This window comes from Rhododendron vialii, chromosome 1a (assembly GCF_030253575.1).
Source record: "Rhododendron vialii isolate Sample 1 chromosome 1a, ASM3025357v1".
NCBI lineage: Eukaryota > Viridiplantae > Streptophyta > Magnoliopsida > Ericales > Ericaceae > Rhododendron > Rhododendron vialii.
In genome coordinates this window covers 42,396,221-42,417,403 of record NC_080557.1, presented here as the reverse complement: position 1 = coordinate 42,417,403, position 21,183 = coordinate 42,396,221, and the positions used below count along the sequence as shown (strand labels likewise).

Here is a 21,183-nt window from a genome sequence, read left to right as displayed (position 1 = left end):
CATCACCACCACTCCACCATAGGGATGGCATTCGGGGCAAACGGGGCGGATATTGGGTATTCCGTACCCGATACCCGAAACCGAAGTACCACCCATATCCGCCCCGATAACCGAACGGGGAGGAAACTGGGTAACCATAACCGAACCGAACGGATATCGCGTAGTAACCGAACCGAACGGATAACCGAAATCAAGCAAAAATACTGAATCTTTTTAATGAAGAAAAAACCTAATCCTACCAAGTTTATAGTGAATAACACCTTTTAATCAAGCAAAAATAACCTTGTAAACGAATAATTGACCTTTTCTTGACAAAAATCAAAAGACTAATACACCGTTGACAAAAATCAACTAAAATATTTCATTTTAGTTGGTTTTTCCACCAGTGAACCATTTTATACTCCAACATTCTCAATAGATAATAGCTACCAACATTCACAACAAAACACCAACTACATGCTGCCTGATATCAGTCCACAAAACAAATACAAAGCAAAGTAAAACTAATACAAAGCTCAGTCAATCCAGTAATTCCAGTCACCACATGCACACCAATCAGTCCAGCCAAAGTTGAAATAATACAAAGTTCAGACACCACATCGCACTACATCACAAATCTTGAAATAATACAAAGTTCCATTTGCAGAATTAAGAGATAGAAAAATAGAATCAATTTTGATTTCCATCTTGAAATGCCAACTTCCATTTGTCGAGTTCATAACTGTTAAATTGAAGGGCAAAAAAAATGAATTAATATCAACAAAAAAAATTCAATTAATATGAGCAATATGTAATGTTAAAACCACGAGAGATGTAAGAGAAATGCCAATTACCTCCCGAGTCACGCACGAATCCCCCGTTTCCGCATCATCTAATATAGTGGCGTACCCTGATGTTGATTCACCTAACAAATATAAAGTAAAAAATTCATAAGTACTAGTTTTAGTTTACTAAAGTAGAAAAATGCAAGATACTAAATTCATTACCTTTCATTTCGGCAGCCCACAACCAACTTTGAGCACACATCAAGGCTTCCATCGTGTCGGGATGAAGTCTACTACGATGTGGACTCACCAACCTACCACTCGTGCTAAATGCAGACTCAGAAGCAACCGTCGATACCGGAATAGCTAACAGATCCCTAGCCATGGCTTGCAAAATTGGATACTTGGGTTGATGTGATTTCCACCAATTCAAGACATCAAATCCCATGGATTTTGGCAAGACATCTTCCGACAAATAATGATCCAACTCCAATTTTGCAGTATCGATTGTCCTACTTCTCTTCGACTCCCTAAGCATGTAGACATCATACTTTGATAGTAACTCTTCATCAATGGAACTTGATTGGGAAGAAGAGTCACCAATACCCTCCATCATTGAACTAGGACATTGATACTCCTTAAGCAATTTATAACAAAGTGCACGAACTTTCTCAACTTCTTCCTTATAACTTGTTGGAAACAATAATTTAAAGTAGAATTCCAACACGTTGATCTTATACCTAGGATCCAACACAGCAGAAACCCCCACAACACCATTTACCACAGACCAATACTTGTCAAATTTTTCCACCATTCTTTTGGCCATTTCCCTAATCACCTGATTCTCAGAACGGAGCCAATCTCTTAATTCAAGTCTAATCTCACATATATTTGGAAAGCATTGATTAGTAGTGGGGTATTTAGTTCCAGAAAACAACTCTGTCACCTTAAAAAAAAATTTGAGCTTCTGACAAACATCTTTAGCAAACCCCCACTCACGTTCACTCGGTAAGGAATTATATTGAGCATCCCGTTTGCTTAAGCGAATGAACACATCCTTATAAAGTAGGGCTGTTTGAAGCATCAAGAATGTTGAATTCCACCTAGTTGCACAATCAAGTCCTAATTTCTTAGTACTAGTCACATTCAATTGGCGTACTGTTTCTTCAAATTTTTCGTCTCTTTTTTGTGATGCTGTCCAATAAGCTACGCTGTCCCGAATTTTCTCAATACCCACCTTGATAACATCCAACCCATCTTTAACAATAAGATTAAGAATGTGCGCACAACAACGCATATGAAATAAATCCCCACCCAACATGAGCGACGCACTATCAAGTTTGTCCCACAAAAGATCAATCATGGCATCATTGGTAGAGCAATTATCAACCGTTATACTTGAAATCTTCCTATCAATGTTCCAATCCATCAAACAATTCAACAATTGGTCACATAGAACTTCTTTTGTATGTGGACATGGCACATATATGAACCTAACATGCAACATTGATATTTAATTAAAAATAGAAAAATGAAGATTTACATTGCATAAAGGAATAAATATAGCGATATAAGTTAGAAATACCTCAAAATGCGACTTTGCAAAGTCCAAGAATCATCAATAAAATGCGCTGTGACAGCCATGAAGCCTTTCTTTTGATTACTTGAAGTCCACATGTCCGTTGTGATAGCTAATCTACTTGCATTACTCACCACCAAACTCATTGTCTTCCCCCTCTGGTACTCATAAATCTTAAATATTTCAGCTTTCATTGTGTTTCTACACGGCACCTTAAATAAAGGTTGAAGAGCATTTGAATACCTCCTAAATCCAACATGGTCCACAATTGAAAGGGGATACTCATGCATGATTATAGCACTTGCAAGTTCTTTCCGTGCTGTCTCATGATCAAAACTATATGAAGTTAGTAGCGGAGGACGGTCTTTGTTCATAAAATTGTTTGTTAGAACTTGTTGCCTCATGTTATCCTTCTTTTGGTGTTTCCTTAAATAATGTTCTTTCAAATGCGAAGTTCCATTCCTTGTTTCTCCAGAAATTTTTGTTCCACAATACTTGCAAATGGCCTTGAAAACCCCGTTAATTTTCACCCTATTATAGTGAGCCCAATAAGGACTCCTTAACCTTTTTCCACCATCATCATCATCATCGGATTTTCCTGATACAACTTCAACTTCATCAGTAGGATTGTCACTTGGATGAGTAGGATTGTCACTTGCATGGTTATCAAGAGGGGATGATGATGGTGCGGGGCTACCACTTGGTTGTGATGGTCCAGAACCATCAACCGGATTTGTTGACTGAGCACTCGAACCGATAGGTGATTCAGACATAATTAATCTAATCCTAAGAAAACACCAGCAGATTTAGACATGATTCAAGCTACAATTACAGATTTAAGCTGCAATTATAATTCAAGCTACAATCAGATCACAAACTAGTTAAGCAGACTAGAGGGGCTATGCCGCCGCCTCGTTCTCAACACAATTCTATGGGGTTATGCCACCGCCACGTTATATAACTAAAAGCAATAAAAGGCAATTGATGCTCAATTTAGCTTCGTTACACCTCAAGTCGAATTGGAGGCTCAGTTAGAGGTATCCGCTAAATTGAGTTCAATGTACGCAAAGGGAGCCATAATCAAACAAAGGGAGCACAAACAATGACTATTCATAAGAGAAAAAAAATAATCTTGATTCATCAGAAGTTGAACAGGTAAGCAAATTTATGCTCTCCTAGTACAAGGATCAAAGCTTCTATTTCTATTAGCATCCTGTCCCGTGAAAGATCATGAGCTACCCAAAATCTGACTAAAATCCTAAACCCCAATATTATCCAAACCCCAACTTCCATTTTTACTTCCAGCCAACACAATTGACACTAATTTCACAACCATATACCCATTAGCATTTTGGTGCACGTTGGACTATCTTACATTAACACATAAACTAAGAAACACTTCCACCACAAAATGACACAAAAAATTAATAAATAAAGTGATCATGTTTTCCTTGATAAGTGGCAAACAAAGTCATAATGTTAACACATCTCTCATATTCTACATAGCTCATTACATTGAACCATCCCCTTGAATATATCCTCATATACGAATACACACACAAAAAACCCCCTACAAAATTGTCTTCTTTTGTTTCCTTACTTGGAGGCCTTAGCCTGGGGAGGACAAGATTCAAAATTGCCTTTAACACAAAATAAATACACCTTCCAACCTCAATACTGCATCACTCAAACAGTTTGCTCTCACCCGTAGGTGAAAACAGTTTGCTCTCACCCGCAAACAAAGCCTATATGCCTAACTGACTTACACTACCAACTGGAGATGTAATTCCATGAAGTATGTGGCAAGGAAACAACTAATTTTGCTAATTGCTGTTCGCTATGAAATGGAATGTGATGAGAGTTAAATTTAGAGATACTATACATATTAGGTCATACAATGGTAAAAAGAATCAGTGTACCCTGCACAAGGGAATCATCCAGAATAAGGAACCTTCGGCTAAAGGCAGTAAGCAGATTACACAAAAAAAAAAACCTGTGTGGCAATTGAGCCCCACAGAGTACTCATAGTCAATGAAATTGCATACTGGACGGTATGCATGTGTTAGTAATACAAATTCCGGTGTATGTGAAGGGAATTTTCTTCCCAAGGCATCAATTATTGAAGAGGGTCAAAAGACCCCACCCAGGCAACCGGGCAAAATGATCTGTTTTTCCCCCCTTGCCCCCCCTTTTGTGGGTAGCTTCTCACAAATCAGAATATTAGTCAACCCTTCAAATTGGCAATCACTCCTTTGTTTAGATTTTTTTAGATATTTAATTGGTACTTAGTTAATACACTAATCAACCAAGACACTTATTTGTTTTTCTTTTGTTGTTAACGGAACGTTGGGAAAAAAGAAAAACCTTCAACTCAGGGGTGATCGGGGATGAATGATGATCAACCACCCTGTATAATAAAAAACCATATACATATATGTTTTTTTTTTTGCATATGTAACAGTCCCATTTCAGAGGCCAAAATAGTCGATCACCGAGGTAAATTCATAATAGTATTGAGTCCGATCAAGCTTATTTTTTGTGCATATATACTTTGCAGTTATGAAAATTCTAATCACATATATACCTCTAAAACACACTTTTCAAGCATATATACTTTGCAGTTATGTGACTTTCACAACCTGTGTGGTTTACATGTCCACAACAACTGGGAGGTAAAACAGAGCAATATGAAAAAATAATCTAGTGACATCGGACCAAAAGACTGTTGCAGTAAATTCAAGCATATAGATTTGAAGCAGATTATATTTTCGAGCACGAGAGAGAGAGAGAGAGATAAACCAATGATAACAGTCGACTGCGTCAACTGGGCTCCGAAGACTGGCGACTGCGGAGTGCGGACTATCCGACTGCTGCAATTGATTTCCTGAAAAAACCGAGAGTTGAGAGACAAGATCGAGAGAGAGAGATAGACAGAGAGAGAGAGAGAGAGAGAGAGAGAGAGAGAGAGAGAGAGAGATCTCACGATCAAGTTACAGTCGGCTGAGTCAATAGATCGTCGTAGCCTGCAAAAATAGAGTTACAGAGACATGAGAGTGTGCAATAGAGATTAGAGAGTCCAGATTGAGAGAGAGACTAAGAGAGATCGAGCGAGAGAGAGAGAGAGATCTCACGGAGTAGTCGTTGCTCTGGAGCTGTGGAGTCGAGTCTGGTCTGGAAAGGTTCGAGAGGAATCAGGAGTGGCCGAGTGAATAGAGATTAGAGAGAGAGAGTCCAGATTGAGGGAGAGACTAAGAGAGAGAGAGAAAGATCGAACAGAGCAGTCGCTGCTCTGGTGGAGCTCTGGAGGTGGAGGCGAGTCTGGCCTCTGGAGAGTGGAGACTGCCGAGTGAAATGAAAACCCTAAGTGGGAACTGGGAAGTGTGTATATATATATACAAGGGTATTTTTGTAAATACACTGTTTCGGTTCGGTTCGGGGAACGGTTCGGTTCGGGGAACGGTTCGGTTATTAGCTCCACCGTAACCGAACCGAACCCGTTCGGTTATCTTCCAACCTCCACCATATCCGCACCAACGGGGAATTTTTCGGTTATGGTTCGGGGAAAAAAAGCGGTTTCGATTCGGGTACCCATCGGTTCGGCCGAGATTGCCATCCCTACTCCACCACCACCACCACCACTCCCCTATCACTCCATCACCACCACCACTACCACTACCACATCGTCGCCGTCGCCACCACCACAATGCCACCATTGTACAACTATCACTCCACCGACACCACTCACTGTCACCATTACACCATCACTCCACCGCCACCATCACCATTACACCACCACCACTCACTGCCACAGTTACATCACCATCACTCCACCACCACCACCATTACACCATTATCGCTAGCACTCCAACACCGCCGCCGCCGCCGCCACTCCATCACCACCACCACGACAATCACCATTCCACCATTATTATAAGTACATTGTGACCGTTAGTAAATTAAAAAAGAATTAGAACAACAATTAATTTATCTTTTTTTAATTCAGTACTTAATATATTTGTCAAACAACTTTTCAGCTTAAAAAATTTAGCATTCAACTTTCAGTACTTAATTTTTCAGCATTCAGTTTCAATTTTCAGTTTTATCAAACATGCCCTAAATTCAGCACTTAAAACTGAATCAATTAAGTAATAAGTGATTCAGTAGGTTTGATAATGACTTTATACATTACTTAACAAATTAAGTGCTACTTAAAATGTAGGTTAAAAAGTTAAAAAAAAGTAGCTTTGAGCTACTTAATTATGGCTGAATTCTTGTGTACTTGTATTTAATCACCATACCGCCACCATCACTACCACCACCACCGCCACGTCGCCTTCACCGCCACCACAACCACCACTCTCACCACCACCACCACTCCTCCTCCACAACCACCACCACTCCACTATCACCACCACCACCACCATTACCACATTGCCACCAACACTACCACACCGTTGCCGCCGCCGCCACCACAATTGCACAACTATCACTCCACTGACACTATTCACTGTCACCATTACACCATCACTCCACTGCCGCCACCACCATTACATCACCACTCACTGCCACCGTTACATCACCATCACTCCACCACGACCATTACACCACTATCGCCAACACTCCAACACCACCATCACCACCACCACTGTCGCCACCACTCCATCACCACCACCACACCAGCACAATCGTCATTCCACCATTATTATAAGTACATTGTGACCATTATTAAATTAAGAGAGAATCAGAACTAAATTAACTTATCTTTTTTTTAATTCAGTATTTAATATGTTTACCAAACAGTTTTTCAACTTAAAAAAATTCAGCATTCAGCTTTCAATTCTTAATTTTTCAGCATTCAGTTTCAGTTTTCAATTTTATCAAACAAGCTAGTACTAGGTAATAACATGACTAGATAACAACACAAATAGTCAGAAATGGCAGTGATTCAATTTCACCTAATCATGGACTCAACAAGTGTACGGGGTCTCGGTAGGGCTCTATCCAAGGGCGAACACTCATCGTGTACAGCGTGGACTACTTGTGTATCTAATTCCTTGCTCTCCATGTTCTCTTGCACTCCAGGGTCGATAGGGACCCTAAGAGCTTCTAAAGACTGATCAAGAAAACCGAGTCGACAAAATGGGTCAACTGTATCTTTTTTTTAGTATCTTTTCTTGATAAGTAAGTCAATCATTCTTGTTGTGTTGTCTCAGACGAGTCGTCTTAGCCGTGAGATCAGAACAAGAATCAGATATAAGTTGGATTTGTCTCATTGTTTTATTATGTTTAAGAAAACATGTTAAAATTTTGAAGATTTAATTATTTTTTATATTATGTGCACTTTAATCACCATCGCATTTGTCAACATAATCACATGTCACAACCATTAATCTCTCTTTAATGGTTCCCATTAGGGTATGTTGTGGTAAAGAATCATGATGATAATGGACAAGTGTCATGTATTATTTTGATGTACAAGTTTGTGTTTTATGTAAATAAGATGTGTTTCACTAACTAAAATAAGTACTTATTTGTAAGAATTAATTTTTTAAATTAAATGTAATGTATTGTGATAGAATAACATATCTCGTAAAGCAATAAATAAATACACAAAAAATAAAAATCTTAATGGAACTGGGGCCTTAAATGTCTTATAATCGTATGTTTGTCATTATACACCAATTTTGAAGATTTGCTTTCTTAAAATTTGACATACAATAATTGTGACTGTCCACAGCTAACGAGTGTAGGGTACTTTGTTTGGTAATTCATTTATTCCTTTCTTATCTCTAGCCTGACAATATTTAAGGATGTGCAAGTCCCTCTCATGGCAGCTTGCCTTGCCTATAAGTGGGACACTTCGCTCTTGGATGCGGGCACTTACCTAGTGCAAGTCCAACGTTAAAGAGTGACTTTCGTTTGGGTTTGATGCCAGCCTCCTAAAATTAGCAAAAAATTGCTCCCAATTCTTTAATTTCTTTAGAGATCCCATCTTTCATTCGAACAAGCGCCACGTGCACAGTACAAGAGCATTACCTGTGCCTGGAGGCATCGACCGAGAAGAAAACCAACCCACCCATCTACCGACTACAAACCGGGGCAGTTACGCCAACGGTTGTGTAGCTGTATGATCGTGTCGTTTCCGTATCAAAAATAATTAATAAAACAGAATAATTATTACTATCTAAAAGATAGTAGTAAGTACTCCGAGTATCATTCTCAGGGATTACGAAGGCTAAATTGCGATTGCTTTAATTGATTTCTAACTTAATTCGAAAAGAGATTTGATTGTTAATTTCTAAAATATTTAAAGCTGAATAAAAATAAGCAATAAAAAGTGAGAGTTTATGAGAGAAAAGATCTAGGGTTTCGAATCCACTCGACCCGTTGTAACAATCTCTATACGATGATAAAGAAAGGTCTATTATTCGAATCAATCCAGATATCGTTAGGGTTCGCGGGTCCTCACGGTATCGCTAAAAGATTTTTATGAATCACTGAATAGCATGAGGTATCGCTGCCTAGCACGAACCGTCTTACTAGTACGATCCGTCTCTATGGCACGGATCGTCTAATAGCACGACGCGTCTTACAGAGCATAACCCATCTTACCCAGCTATCACAGAACAATTAAGAACTGTTGCATGAACGTGCATAAAAATCTAAAAAATTATACACAAGATTTGATAGAGAAAATTAATACCGCAAATAAATCCTTATATCATATAACCACGATTCGAATAATAAAACACTAAATCAAAATATAAACATTATTACTCAGAGATCGAATTTCATCTATACCCTAGAAACGAGTTTAGCCGGACATCGGAGAGGAGAACATCGCGTTGATCTTTCTGTTGATGGCCGTGACTGACTGCTGCGGTACTTTTGATGTGTATATGCGAAGCCCTCTGTTCTTTTCTCCAGTGATACGTGCGTCCAAAAGTCCGAAACCCCGTTCTCTGATCGTGCGTGATGATGTCTGCTGTTGTGTGTAGCCTCCTTTTATATGCTTCCAGCCATGAATGCCAATTACGCCAATTGTTGAAAAAAACCTTGGGCCCCATTCTTAGTCACAATAACAAATATTCCAATTATAAGGCCCAGTAGAATACCAAAGTCCAAGTCCAATTGTGGATTAATTAAGTCCGGCTTTGAACTCTTGACTCCATATTGCGATTCCGACCTGTCACTTGACTGAATTCAAACAACCCAATTTCGAACACCTTTCCATATTTCAATTTTGCTCTTTTTGTATCAAAACCTCCAAATACCTATAACACAAAATAAAAGCATTAAACTTCAAGTAACAATATAAATAAACTTAGCAAGGATAAATTAGGGGACGCTTATGTGAACATTTAAGCGCTTATCACTGTACTTACCAACTACACGCACATGATTCGCATTGTACTTTGATGGGCCATAGTTACGTCCCAAACATTCAGGCCTGTTAGGCATACAGTCCACTGGACAATAGACGAACCTTAGCCCTTTCAAGACCAGAATAATGGGCCTTCTCATTTTTTGGGCCCGTAACCATCGTTTTCTCATTTTTTGGGCATAAGTAATTTGATCGATTACACGCAAGGGTAAAAAACAAACACACCGTGCGCGTTATTAAAACGATAAAATTAATAAAGTTCAATTATTGCATACGAAGACAGTGCGGTCAAAATATACAGAATGTCGCTTTCGGATTAATATACCGGTGAACGACGAGAGGACGGGAATCGCGATTGAGATACGTACGCATGCGATCAATCTAACGATACAGAGTAATAAACTGCAAACAGTTATTTTTTTACTAGCGAGATAATCTCCAAACAGAAATGTTAATGTGACCAACCAAACTTTGAGCCCATTTTTTTTTCTCTCATCCATAGGACCATAGAAAAAGAGAGAAAGAGAGAAAGGAGACTATATTTCCGAAACCACGTAATTTGGTGGCTTTCATTGTCTTCAACACATAAAAAGTGCGACAAATACATTTCTTTTTATAGAAAAAAAAATACCATCACCATATGCTTCAACTTAAAAGACATATGGGCAGGGGCGGAGGTAGCATGGGGGCGGGGTGGCACGTGCCACTCCCGTTTCCTTCGAAAAGGGAGGCTTAATTATCCATCCTCAAATCTCATCCAACTTAAGTATTCATCCTCCATTTTTTGAACAGTTATGATTTCATCCATGTTTTTTTTTTATACCAAAAGTGCCCCTAATATATATATATATATACCAGAAAATGAGACCAAAACATAATCTTTTCCATCCCGTCCCACGATTTCCGTTCAATCCCTAAATTATGGATCCCAAAAATTCGGGTGGGATTATATATAAGTAAGCATCTCTCTCTCTCTCTCTCTCTCTCTCTCTCTCTCTCTCTCTCTCTCTCTCCAAAGTCCTCCATTCGTCCTCCATAAACAGCCGCCGCCATTCACACGTCCTCTGGTGGGCGGCGATCCACTCGTCGTCCGACGTCTTCCGCTCTATCGCCGCCGTTTCCCTCCTCCCTCTCGCCGATCAATCATCCTCCGTCGTCATCAATGAAGCCGACAGAAATCTCCCTTCAGTACCGTTGCTGTCAACCGATTCCCTCCTCCCTTTCGCCAATCAATCATCTTCTATCGTCAATGAAGTTTAATGGAGAAGTGGGCGTTATCGTTGTCGCCGGAGCAAATCTTCAAGATGTAGTGATTTGAAGTTTTTTTTTGTTTATATGGTTTGGGTATTCATGGTTTATTAACCATGAATCGGCGATTGAATATTCATGTTTTTTTCTCGTCTTATTCGTTGATTTTTTTTTATTTATGGCTTGTTTGGGTATTCTTACCATGATTATTAATGAAGGTTTCCATGACGATACACAGATTGAATGGTTTTTTGTTTATTTGAACCATTTACCATGAAATATTTGTTCGAATCATGGGATATTAATCGTGTCCACGTAGTAATCGTCATGGTAATTTAACCATGTAACGATTTGAATATGTCATGTTATATATATTTTTACGGTAATTTAGCCATGTTCCATGTAATAAGATCAATGAAAAATATGACTTTCTGTTATTTGGTTGGCCAACTCGAAGAATGAAGAAAAAATGCAAATATGTGGTCAACTTATCATGTTATATTCCTAAAAATAAGTAATCAATCATATTGAAATTTACCAAATTCCATTGAATTAGAAAAATAATCCAATCCAATCACACTAAATTGGAAAAACAATCAAATCCAATCCCACTAAATTAGGAAAACAATATAACATTGAATTAGGAAAATAATCCAATCCAATTTCACTAAATTGGGAAAACAATCAAATCAAATCCCACTAAATTAGGAAAGCAATATAACATAATATATGTATATCATAGTGAAAAGGCTAAGAAAGGTAATTCATACACTAATAGGATGAAAACATAAGTATGAAAAAAGGGCGGGATGAATTCTTACATGACATGAATAATGAGGATGAATATTTAAATATTCCTTTCGAAAATACCCATACACAAAAAAAACAAAAACAAATAACAAGGTTAAATAATATATATGCATAACATTTTGCACAAGAAATTGCTTTGACAAAGCGGTTAGCAGTCTTAAATTGAAGCTTGACAGCTGGGGTTTGAATCCCCTTGGCTCTACTTTTTTTATTCATGTTTTTAATTGAATCCTAGCTATTGGATTCTACTACTATTTGAGTTTTGGCCTAAATTCCAACAAGATTTGTAATTTTTTCTACTAATTTCAAAGGAACTTCGAACACATATTTTCTTTATAGACTAACATGGTAGATGGTACGACTAGGTATTTACGAGTATGCGGAAAAAAAATAATACTTCGTACAAATACTATAAAAATTGCAATTTAGAGAATGGTCTCTTCGGATCAAGAAAAGTTAGAATCGTAATATATTGCATTTGGATAATTTGCATATCATTAGGGAGTTGAAGCAAAGCCTTTGGTTTTTTTTTTTTTTTTAAGTCCACAACAGAACCTAATTATATGACATTATACTTATTTGTTTTCCATATTTTTTCGCACAACATGTAGCTAGATTTTCATTGAACGGTGTCACCCCCGCATCCGAATCCTGGCTCCACCTCTACATATCTGAAACTACCTCTTAACCTCGAACGATTAACGATAACTTGTCAACAACTTATTTTTCAAAATTTATTTCCTACCGGAAACACTCGAGTGGAGTAAATTTTTATTGGATCACTATTACTTAACGATTTCGGGCATTTTAGTTGTCAACTTCATATCACAGTATTATAAAATAAAAAAATAAAACCTTCATATCGCAGCTGATGAGTGATGCATAGTTCCCGAATTATTCGGTCCGACCATCAAACAATACATTCGCCGTGGCTATTTCTGTACAACTGGTGTGTGTAGTACAACCTTGTGAAAGTCAAACATGTACTGCAAACCAGAACCAACGGGAGGATACACATCTGCACAAATAAAAAATATATACTGGCATCGTCCATTCGAAGGTCTGAAGCAACATTTAGAGAGCCCGAGATTCTCTGTGTCGAAAAATAATGCGTGTTCCTGTGTTGAGTGCATTTTCGATTGTTGGATCGCACAAAAAAAAATTACTCCTATAACATAAGAGAAAAATAAAACTCACACATTAATCTAACGGTCCAAATACACTCGGCACACACCATTTTTTGGCACAAAGGATCGATCTCGGGCCTAGAACTATACCCGTTCCAAAAACGAAAAATATGTACTTATTTTCTAAGAAGATAATTTCAAACTCAAAAATATGAATTTTGTTTGATAGATCTCATTGAGATCTTTTGAACGGTGCAAAAGAAATCAAAAAATTATTTTCCATTTATATTATTTTTTAGTTTGAAAATGTGAAATAAATACTTATTTTTTAAGAATGTGTTCTAGAACATAATTGTTACAAACTTAGAGAAAGTCAAATCTGTACTGCAAATGAGAATGAAAGAGAGGATACTCATATCTACAGAATTATTTTTTTATTCAGAACATCTCAGGTCTTAAGCAACTTCTTCTTATTATTATTATTGGCTTAAGCAGTATTTATAGTTTAATGTTTGGTTGGTCACGTTTCTGTTAAATTTTGAATTATACATATATTATCATGTTATAATGCGATGTGGAGTTCATAAAATGGGTATTCATGGTGTTGCGTCATGCGAAAATGATCCTAAGATGTGGTTGCCATAATCCATATTACGTACATGATTGCAGTTTTTGGTAATCTGAAACCGATCCCACCATTGAATCCCCTTTCATAGTTACTTCGCACACAACTTTCACTTGTCACTAAATAATAATATTGTTCTTGGTGAGTGTGGGTTTCACCACAAATTTATGGCTCTCACGCACACATATGTGATGGAGAAGGGCCGTCGTCTAGGAGCACTTATTAATAATTTTCTTTGAGACCTGGCATTTCATATGTCCACCGTGTACATAATTCAACAATGTACGTTATATGCGAAATGCTTCAACACATACTCCTATTCGATGTATTTGACGTGCACAATATGTAGCTGCTTGAATTGCCTTAAATTCATGATTGTATGCAACTTCATAACATTAGATTTAAAGTTCAAAATATCAATACAAAACTCAAAACAATTGAATTGAATTTAACATTAATGTTTATGATTTTAGATATAAATTGCCATAAAAAATTGAATTCAAGAATGGTGTCATAAATTTTTACAATAAATGTTATGAACTCAAGCAGTTTCAGTTCAGTGGTGACAAAAACATAAAGGAATTTTTTGTATACAAAGGTTTGAAATTTTTTATTATGTCTGAAAATGAACTGTGCTTAATTTATTTTATTTTGTTAAATTATATTATCTACATACTCACAAATTTAAGTTAATTTTTTTTACTTTGATTACTCATAAACAATTCAGTGCCGATAATATAAAAATTTATGAAAGAAAAATCAAATCATATGAAAAAAAAATACGAAATTTTCGTGCATTTTTTAAGTCAGGCAAACCCTTCAAACACAGGTGAAGCCGCCCCTGAACTCAAGACGATCCAAATGGTTGCATATTGTACCAACTCAGATAAAAGAGTGTACTGTCGCATTTTTCTACTATGACATTTTATATCATTCTTTTTTAGTTTTGTCAAACAAACGCATTTCTAATAATATTATTTTACTTTCCAATGAGCTATAGGTGCATACATATATGTGTCTACAGAGGCTCATATGTATCAACCAGGAAAGAGAGAGTTCTCTTCTTCCCATCAAAGCCTTCATACATGGCTTCCATGAAACCTCTCAAGTCAACCTTCCTCCTCATCTCCACCCTCCTCCTATCCCTCCACCTCTCCCAAACCACCGCCGACGAAGACCAAATCAGCACCGTGGATTTGCACTCGAGAGGCTTAATCCTAGTAAAAATCTACTGCCTCATAATCCTCTTCACAACCACATTCGCCGGCGGAGTCTCCCCGTACTTCTGCCGGTGGAACGAGAGCTTCCTCCTGCTCGGCACCCAGTTCGCCGGCGGCGTGTTCCTGGGTACTTCGCTCATGCACTTCTTGAGCGACTCGGTTCAAACCTTCGGTGATTTGACCACCAAATCGTACCCTTTCTCGTACATGTTGGCCGCGGCGGGGTACCTCCTCACCATGTTTGGTGATTGTGTTGTGGTTCTTGTTACGACGAGGGGCGGTGAGAAGGAGGCGAAGGTGGAGGTGGAAGGCGGAGGGGGGAGAGATGTGGAGGCGGAGGAAGATTCACACCACCGGCCGGTTTTCGGGGCGACCACGTCGTTAGGGGACGCTATACTTCTTATTCTTGCTTTGTGCTTTCATTCTGTTTTTGAGGGTATTGCTGTTGGAGTAGCAGGTATGTGTTACTACATTTTTATTTACAAACCATGTTTTTCATAATCTTTTTTGGTAGATTTGAATAGGTGTGACAAAGAAGAAACCCGCCTCTAAAATTATGGAGTAAATACCATTACGTCGGTCCTCGATTCTTTTTTTTTTTTTTGAACAGCGAAGAAAGAATTCTATTAATCACATGTAACGGGTACAATGATTAAAATTAAAGGAGCAAATTAATGAAAGGAAAAGAAAATTTCATGAAAATACTTTTGCCTTATTCCGTGAAAATTTCTGATGATTTTTCTTAATACGATCAAATGTAAGTATATGAAAATTAATCTAATTACTAAACGAAAAGGGAAAAAAAACAAAAAAAAACAAAATTACATTATTAAGTACTATATATATATATATATATATATATATATATATATATATATATATATATATATATATATATATATATATATATATATATATATATATATATATATATATATATATATATATATCCATAGCAGGATGTTACAAAGGGGGTGTATTTTTGTCGATTAAAAGTGCTTTAGCTTCATCAGATTCATACCTACCCAGGAAGATAAAGTGCATCAAATTTTTGAATGATTAACAAGTAAACATGCACAATCCTCATGATCATGCTTAATTAAGCTCATTTCATAAACGGGTGCTAATTTTAGGGTATCAGAATTAGTCAGGGTGCATACGAAGTGGTTCAGACATCTTGTCTTGAAGAAAGCTTGTTAAATTGAAATTAATTGGCGGATAAAAAAAAATTGAAATTAATTGATAAGCTGTTAGTAACCAACAACCCTAGCTGAAACAAGCAAAACATGATCAGTACCTTTAGAGCATCTCCAACATAGAGCCAAAGTGGCAGTCAAAATCATATTTTGTCCTGAAGGTAAAAAAACCTAGCTCCAACGGGGAGCCAAAATGGTAGCTAAAAATTGGCTCAGCCATTTCTTTGGCCGAATTTGGCAGCATAAATGGCTAGGGCCACTTGTGCCGCATCAGATTTTCCACCAATTTCTACAACCAAAAATCCAAATCAAACAATTGGAAGAACTTAAAATTCTCCATGAACTCAATAACACAGATTTTGCACACAAACAAATTCTTTGATGGTGTTGACAAATATATAAACATATGTTGGAAAATATATTCCTAAAATTCACAATTTCTGATCAAATTTTGTCAAATCTAAGAAGATAAAAATAAATAGGAGAAATAAGAACACGGGCAGCAAGATCCCACACAAAATCTTAACTTTTGATTGTAATTTTATTCACTTGTATGCATTGTATTTTTACTATGAATTTCAATTCAAACGAAAGAGTCTTTATTAAAACCTCGACTAAAAATATTATAACTACTACTACCTCCGCAAGGTGAGTTCGATAGCAATGCGATTAAAATACAGAGAACACAACTTTACAGATAACTTTATTTGTTACCAGTATGAATGAAATACATAGAACAAAACTTCAAACATAAACTTATGATCTTTTAACAGTACGCATAAAATACAAAGAAAAGAACTCCATAAATAACTTAATCTGTTAACGGTATGAATGAACAATCAAGAACACAGACCTCAGAGATAACGTTTTGTGTTATTGGAACAATAGAAAGATAGAAGAGTAAGAGTATTATGAAATGCATGAAACTGAAAGTTGGTGCATTCCTGAAAATACTAGCTAGTAAAATCTTGGTTAGAATGTGGTTAAGAGATAGTTAAAATATATAAAAATTAGTTGGTAATTCAAAAGTTTGTTCAGAAAAGGATAGTTTGATGTTCGTTGAGGAAGCATGCAGCTAGGAAGGTATAGCTAAATTTTAGCTTTGCCACCATTGGAGAAGTTCGGCCAAATCATTACCATGTATGGTTGCTTAGCGAGGGCAGAGTTGTCTTGGTCGTCTCTTGGTTGCATGTCATTTAAAATGGGCTAACTCTGGCCAAATCATTACCATGTATGGTTGCTTAGCAAGAGCAGAGTTGTCTTGGTCTCTTGGTTGCATGTCATTTAAAATGGGCTAACTCCAAGTATGAAGTGTTCGATCTTATTTGCCCGTAATATCTGAATTCTATTGCTTGGTATTAGTTAATTCTGTTAAAATGAAAACTATGTATTTACGTGTACAAATTATGATCATATGTATATAGCACCAATTATGTAGTACTACCAAAACTATTATTGTAGACATATTCGACCCAAGTATTCCTAAAAATAACACTATCTTCTCTCATAACTATTGGTTATATTGCAGGTGCTGGATTGTTTAAAATAATATCGGGCAGGCGAACATATATGTTTTTTTTAACATATTTGATATAAAAACTAGCTACTATAATTCCAGTAGAAAATCAAAAAGTGGATATAGGGTGGTCGCCCTGGTTCATCTGCCACAGGCCGTCTTTGTTCCGATTTCTTTATTACCTGCATTCGTGTTCCCTTAATCCTACATTAAGATTAAACCGCAACAGACTTGTGTAATTCATCATTTGTTTTTTTTTTTTTTACGTACTTTCGTCTCCTTAAACCTGTATGTTCAGCTACCAAGGGAGAGGCATGGAAAAACCTGTGGACTATCTCCCTGCACAAGATATTTGCAGCCATTTCGATGGGGATAGCACTGCTGAGAATGTTACCAAAGAGGCCATTCCTGACGACCGCAGCGTATTCTTTTGCCTTTGCCATTTCCAGCCCTCTTGGAGTGGGTATAGGCATAGCCATTGATGCAACGACACAAGGACCTGGAGCTGATTGGACCTATGCCATCTCCATGGGCCTTGCCTGTGGTGTTTTCATCTATGTTGCCATCAACCATCTGATTGCAAAAGGGTTCAAACCACAGGGTCCATGTTATTTTGACACCCCATATTTCAAGTTTATTGCAGTGTTTCTTGGTGTGGGGATTATAGCCGTCGTGATGACCTGGGATACCTAGCAAAAATACTCCGGCCGATTTGAATTGCATTTGGAAAACACGGATTCATAGGCCGATTTGGTTTCATTTGAATTGCATTTGAAATTGAGATTTTGTTTTTTGTGTGTACGTATTTGGTGTAACAGACAAAGTTTACTTACGGGACACGACGATTTGGCACTGCATGATTGTCAACTGGATAGATAAATGTTTTGCAATCGCCAATCATGGATTGTCCAATCAACATGTTGTGCAAATTGTTGAATACATTGTTGTGTCAGTGGACTTGCTCGGTGAAATATGCTGTCAACGATTGTGAAACAGAATAAGATTGTGCAGAAGTACGTGTGTCAAATCTTTTGTTAATTTGCTTCTTCCCCCCTGGCAATTTTTACGATTTTAAGAGCTGGTTGCGTTTTTGCTACATCCCTAGCTACTAGGGAATTAGGAAGAAGATGTCCTCGGCTTGGAAATATTTTGTTCTTTAGACTTTAGTATCTCCTGTCTACTTTCAGCCATCTCCCCCCTCCCCCCAAGTTTAGGATTGTTTCATTGATAGGAAAAGAAAACAGTATATCAAGAAGGACAAGCATCTCCATAAAAGGGAAATACAAACCATTGCATTATGGGCCGGTTGCGCCAAGTGCCACAAAGTTGTCACTATTTTGAAAACTCGTTATCATCACATCATAACACTCCATACAGCCCCAAAAGGGCCATGGCTAACTTGTATCGTTTTTCGTGAATTCTCTTTCTTATGCAACAATTCATATTTAGCCGCAAGCAATCCAGCCAGCACCCGTTTAAGCACCTCCATTGGTGTAATTTCTTACTATTTTTTAATGATTTCCGTAAGTCATCAAGACATATAGAATCCATGTCCTAGGAGTGCGGTACCGATACGAATGACTGCATTCCACAACTTTCGGTTCTGTTTCCTTTCTAGTATCCAAACCATTTTCATTGTATTTTGCTTGTTAGTGATCAGTTTCCGAGAAAGTCCCGCGACGGGTAAGAAAAGCCTGCAAACAAGTAGGACAAACCAAAGAAAATCGACCTCTCACTGAGTCACTGGAGGTCAAACAAAATAAGAAGAACAATCCTCCAAATGGACGCAGAAAGCTACCATCTGAAAAAGAAAATAAGAAACAACTAGTCAATAACTGGTAACAAGTCACCCGAGTAGTCCACTGAGTCACACCAAGTTACATCGAGTAAAGGATGAACCACACCATCACAGACCATCCTAAGGCCAAGGCTCTGTCTCCGTCAAGACCTCAGCGACCTTGACCTCAAAATCCACCTCTGGCAACCACAAGCCCCACAACAAATAACCACCGGCAACCACAACGGCGAAAATGATCAGTTGTGACAAACCGCCAAACAAGTAGAATCGTTGGAGGAGGAGTGGCAGAGAAAGGCAACTGGCCGGTGTTGGTGGTATGGAGAGGAGGAGGATCGAGGTGATGAAGGAAAAGAGAGAAAACTCCTGGATCTAGGATCAGGAGAGTCAGATCACCTGCGAGGGGCCGGGAGAAGCCCCACCCCAGCTCCCCTCCTGCCACTGCCTAAGGGTTTAAAACCCTAGGGGCCCAGGAGGGGAAGGAGAGAGAGAGAGATTCAAAGGAGTGATATGGCATGCATGGTGCATCTATTTCACTTATGATTAGATTCAAAGGAGTGATAAGGCATGCATGGTGCATTTATTTCACTTATCATCTAACCATCCACCAGAATACAGCATCGTTGTGTGCAGCGTGCCTGATCAATAACATGGATAAAGGGGGATGATGTTGGCACATCACCACATAAAATTTCTAGAATGTTAGGTAGTCCCATCTATATTTTTTTGTCCCTAACTAATCAGATGTCTAAACTACTTGCGTGTAATTCGATTAATCTTAGAATTTTGTAATTAATGACTGAACAATCTTCCAGTCAGAGGTGATGCCAATGTAGAAGCCATGAGGTCGCCGGACACCATGGGAAAAATTGTTACTACTACGGCTAGTAGTGTATAATTCCTGTTTGTCCATCATTTGACAGTTGATCACACCATTAACATGCATTGAATAGGACCCCAGGCCCAACTCATGAGGTAGCAGTAGCATTAGATAATTTTACTAACTTTAAGGTTGCTGAACACACGTGTTGATTTTAGAATGAGAAAATTTTCTTTGCGGATCAGAGGTGCTGTAAACAAGTGTTTATAGCACTCAATCGTGACCTGTCATAATTAAAAACGAATATCAGCCATTGATTACGCAAATAGACGGCTGTGATTGGTTGGTGCTGTTTATAGCACCTCCGTAAATAATACAGTCTCTTTTATAATTTCATTTACTCACTTGAAAGCAAGGATTAATTTATGGTTTTGAATGGGAGAATTATATAGTTCAGAAGCTTTATTTTCCCTTAGAATTAAAGGATTATTCGTTCATTAATGTGAAGTAGTTTCTCTATAGAAAATTACAAATTAGATCGATATGTGAATGACCCCATCTATAATAATTCCTGAAGTCGCCACTACTTCCGTGGCTCAATAATTAGAATGTTTGGCCTTTTTTTTTTTGAAAGGTAAATTTTATTATTATTATTTGAAATTGTTACAAAGACTAACAGGAACAATGAGAACGGCATCATATATCTAAACTAAATAAGAACAATTTTGTGCCCAATCCGAGACCCAAATCCTCGATTGGCAAGAAACCAACCAAAGAAACCAAATGGGACAAGCCCACACGTAAAGGGCCAAAGCCCAAGACACCTATTTGTGCAAGTCCAACCAAAAAGAAAACCTATATATCCCTAATTACAGCAACCAAAACCTTCGCTCCTCCCAAACACGGCAGCCACAACCCACGCCAATGCCTCCAATGACAGCAGCCACCAACGGACCTCCGCCATGCCGTTAGACCAAATCCGATAATACCCAAGAGTGAGACCAATAGGAGATCCACCTCCGAACAAAACCACTCGAACCAAAGCCCCGACCGTTGTCAGTTCCCCATGGAATGTTTGGGCTTCGTCATTAGATTTGAC

The 21,183-nt window shown here is 37.9% G+C and overlaps 1 protein-coding gene across 1 annotated transcript; it reads left to right on the top strand.

The window, feature by feature from the left end:
* Positions 1-14,579: 14,579 nt before the first annotated feature.
* On the top strand, positions 14,580-18,496 carry LOC131323747 (zinc transporter 1). The gene is made up of 2 exons (XM_058355594.1): positions 14,580-15,214; positions 17,768-18,496. Exons 1-2 carry the CDS (start codon positions 14,623-14,625, stop codon positions 18,160-18,162), a joined length of 987 nt encoding a protein of 328 aa, XP_058211577.1. The 5' UTR covers positions 14,580-14,622; the 3' UTR covers positions 18,163-18,496.
* Positions 18,497-21,183: the final 2,687 nt, after the last annotated feature.

What these genes read in the sequence shown, in the direction of transcription:
- LOC131323747 (XM_058355594.1), top strand. Translation starts at nt 14,623, where the DNA reads ATGGCTTCCATGAAACCTCTCAAGTCAACCTTCCTCCTCATCTCCACC. An exon ending in TATTGCTGTTGGAGTAGCAG is followed by an intron (nt 15,215 to 17,767) that starts GTATGTGTTACT and finishes CTGTATGTTCAG; the next exon opens with CTACCAAGGGAGAGGCATGG.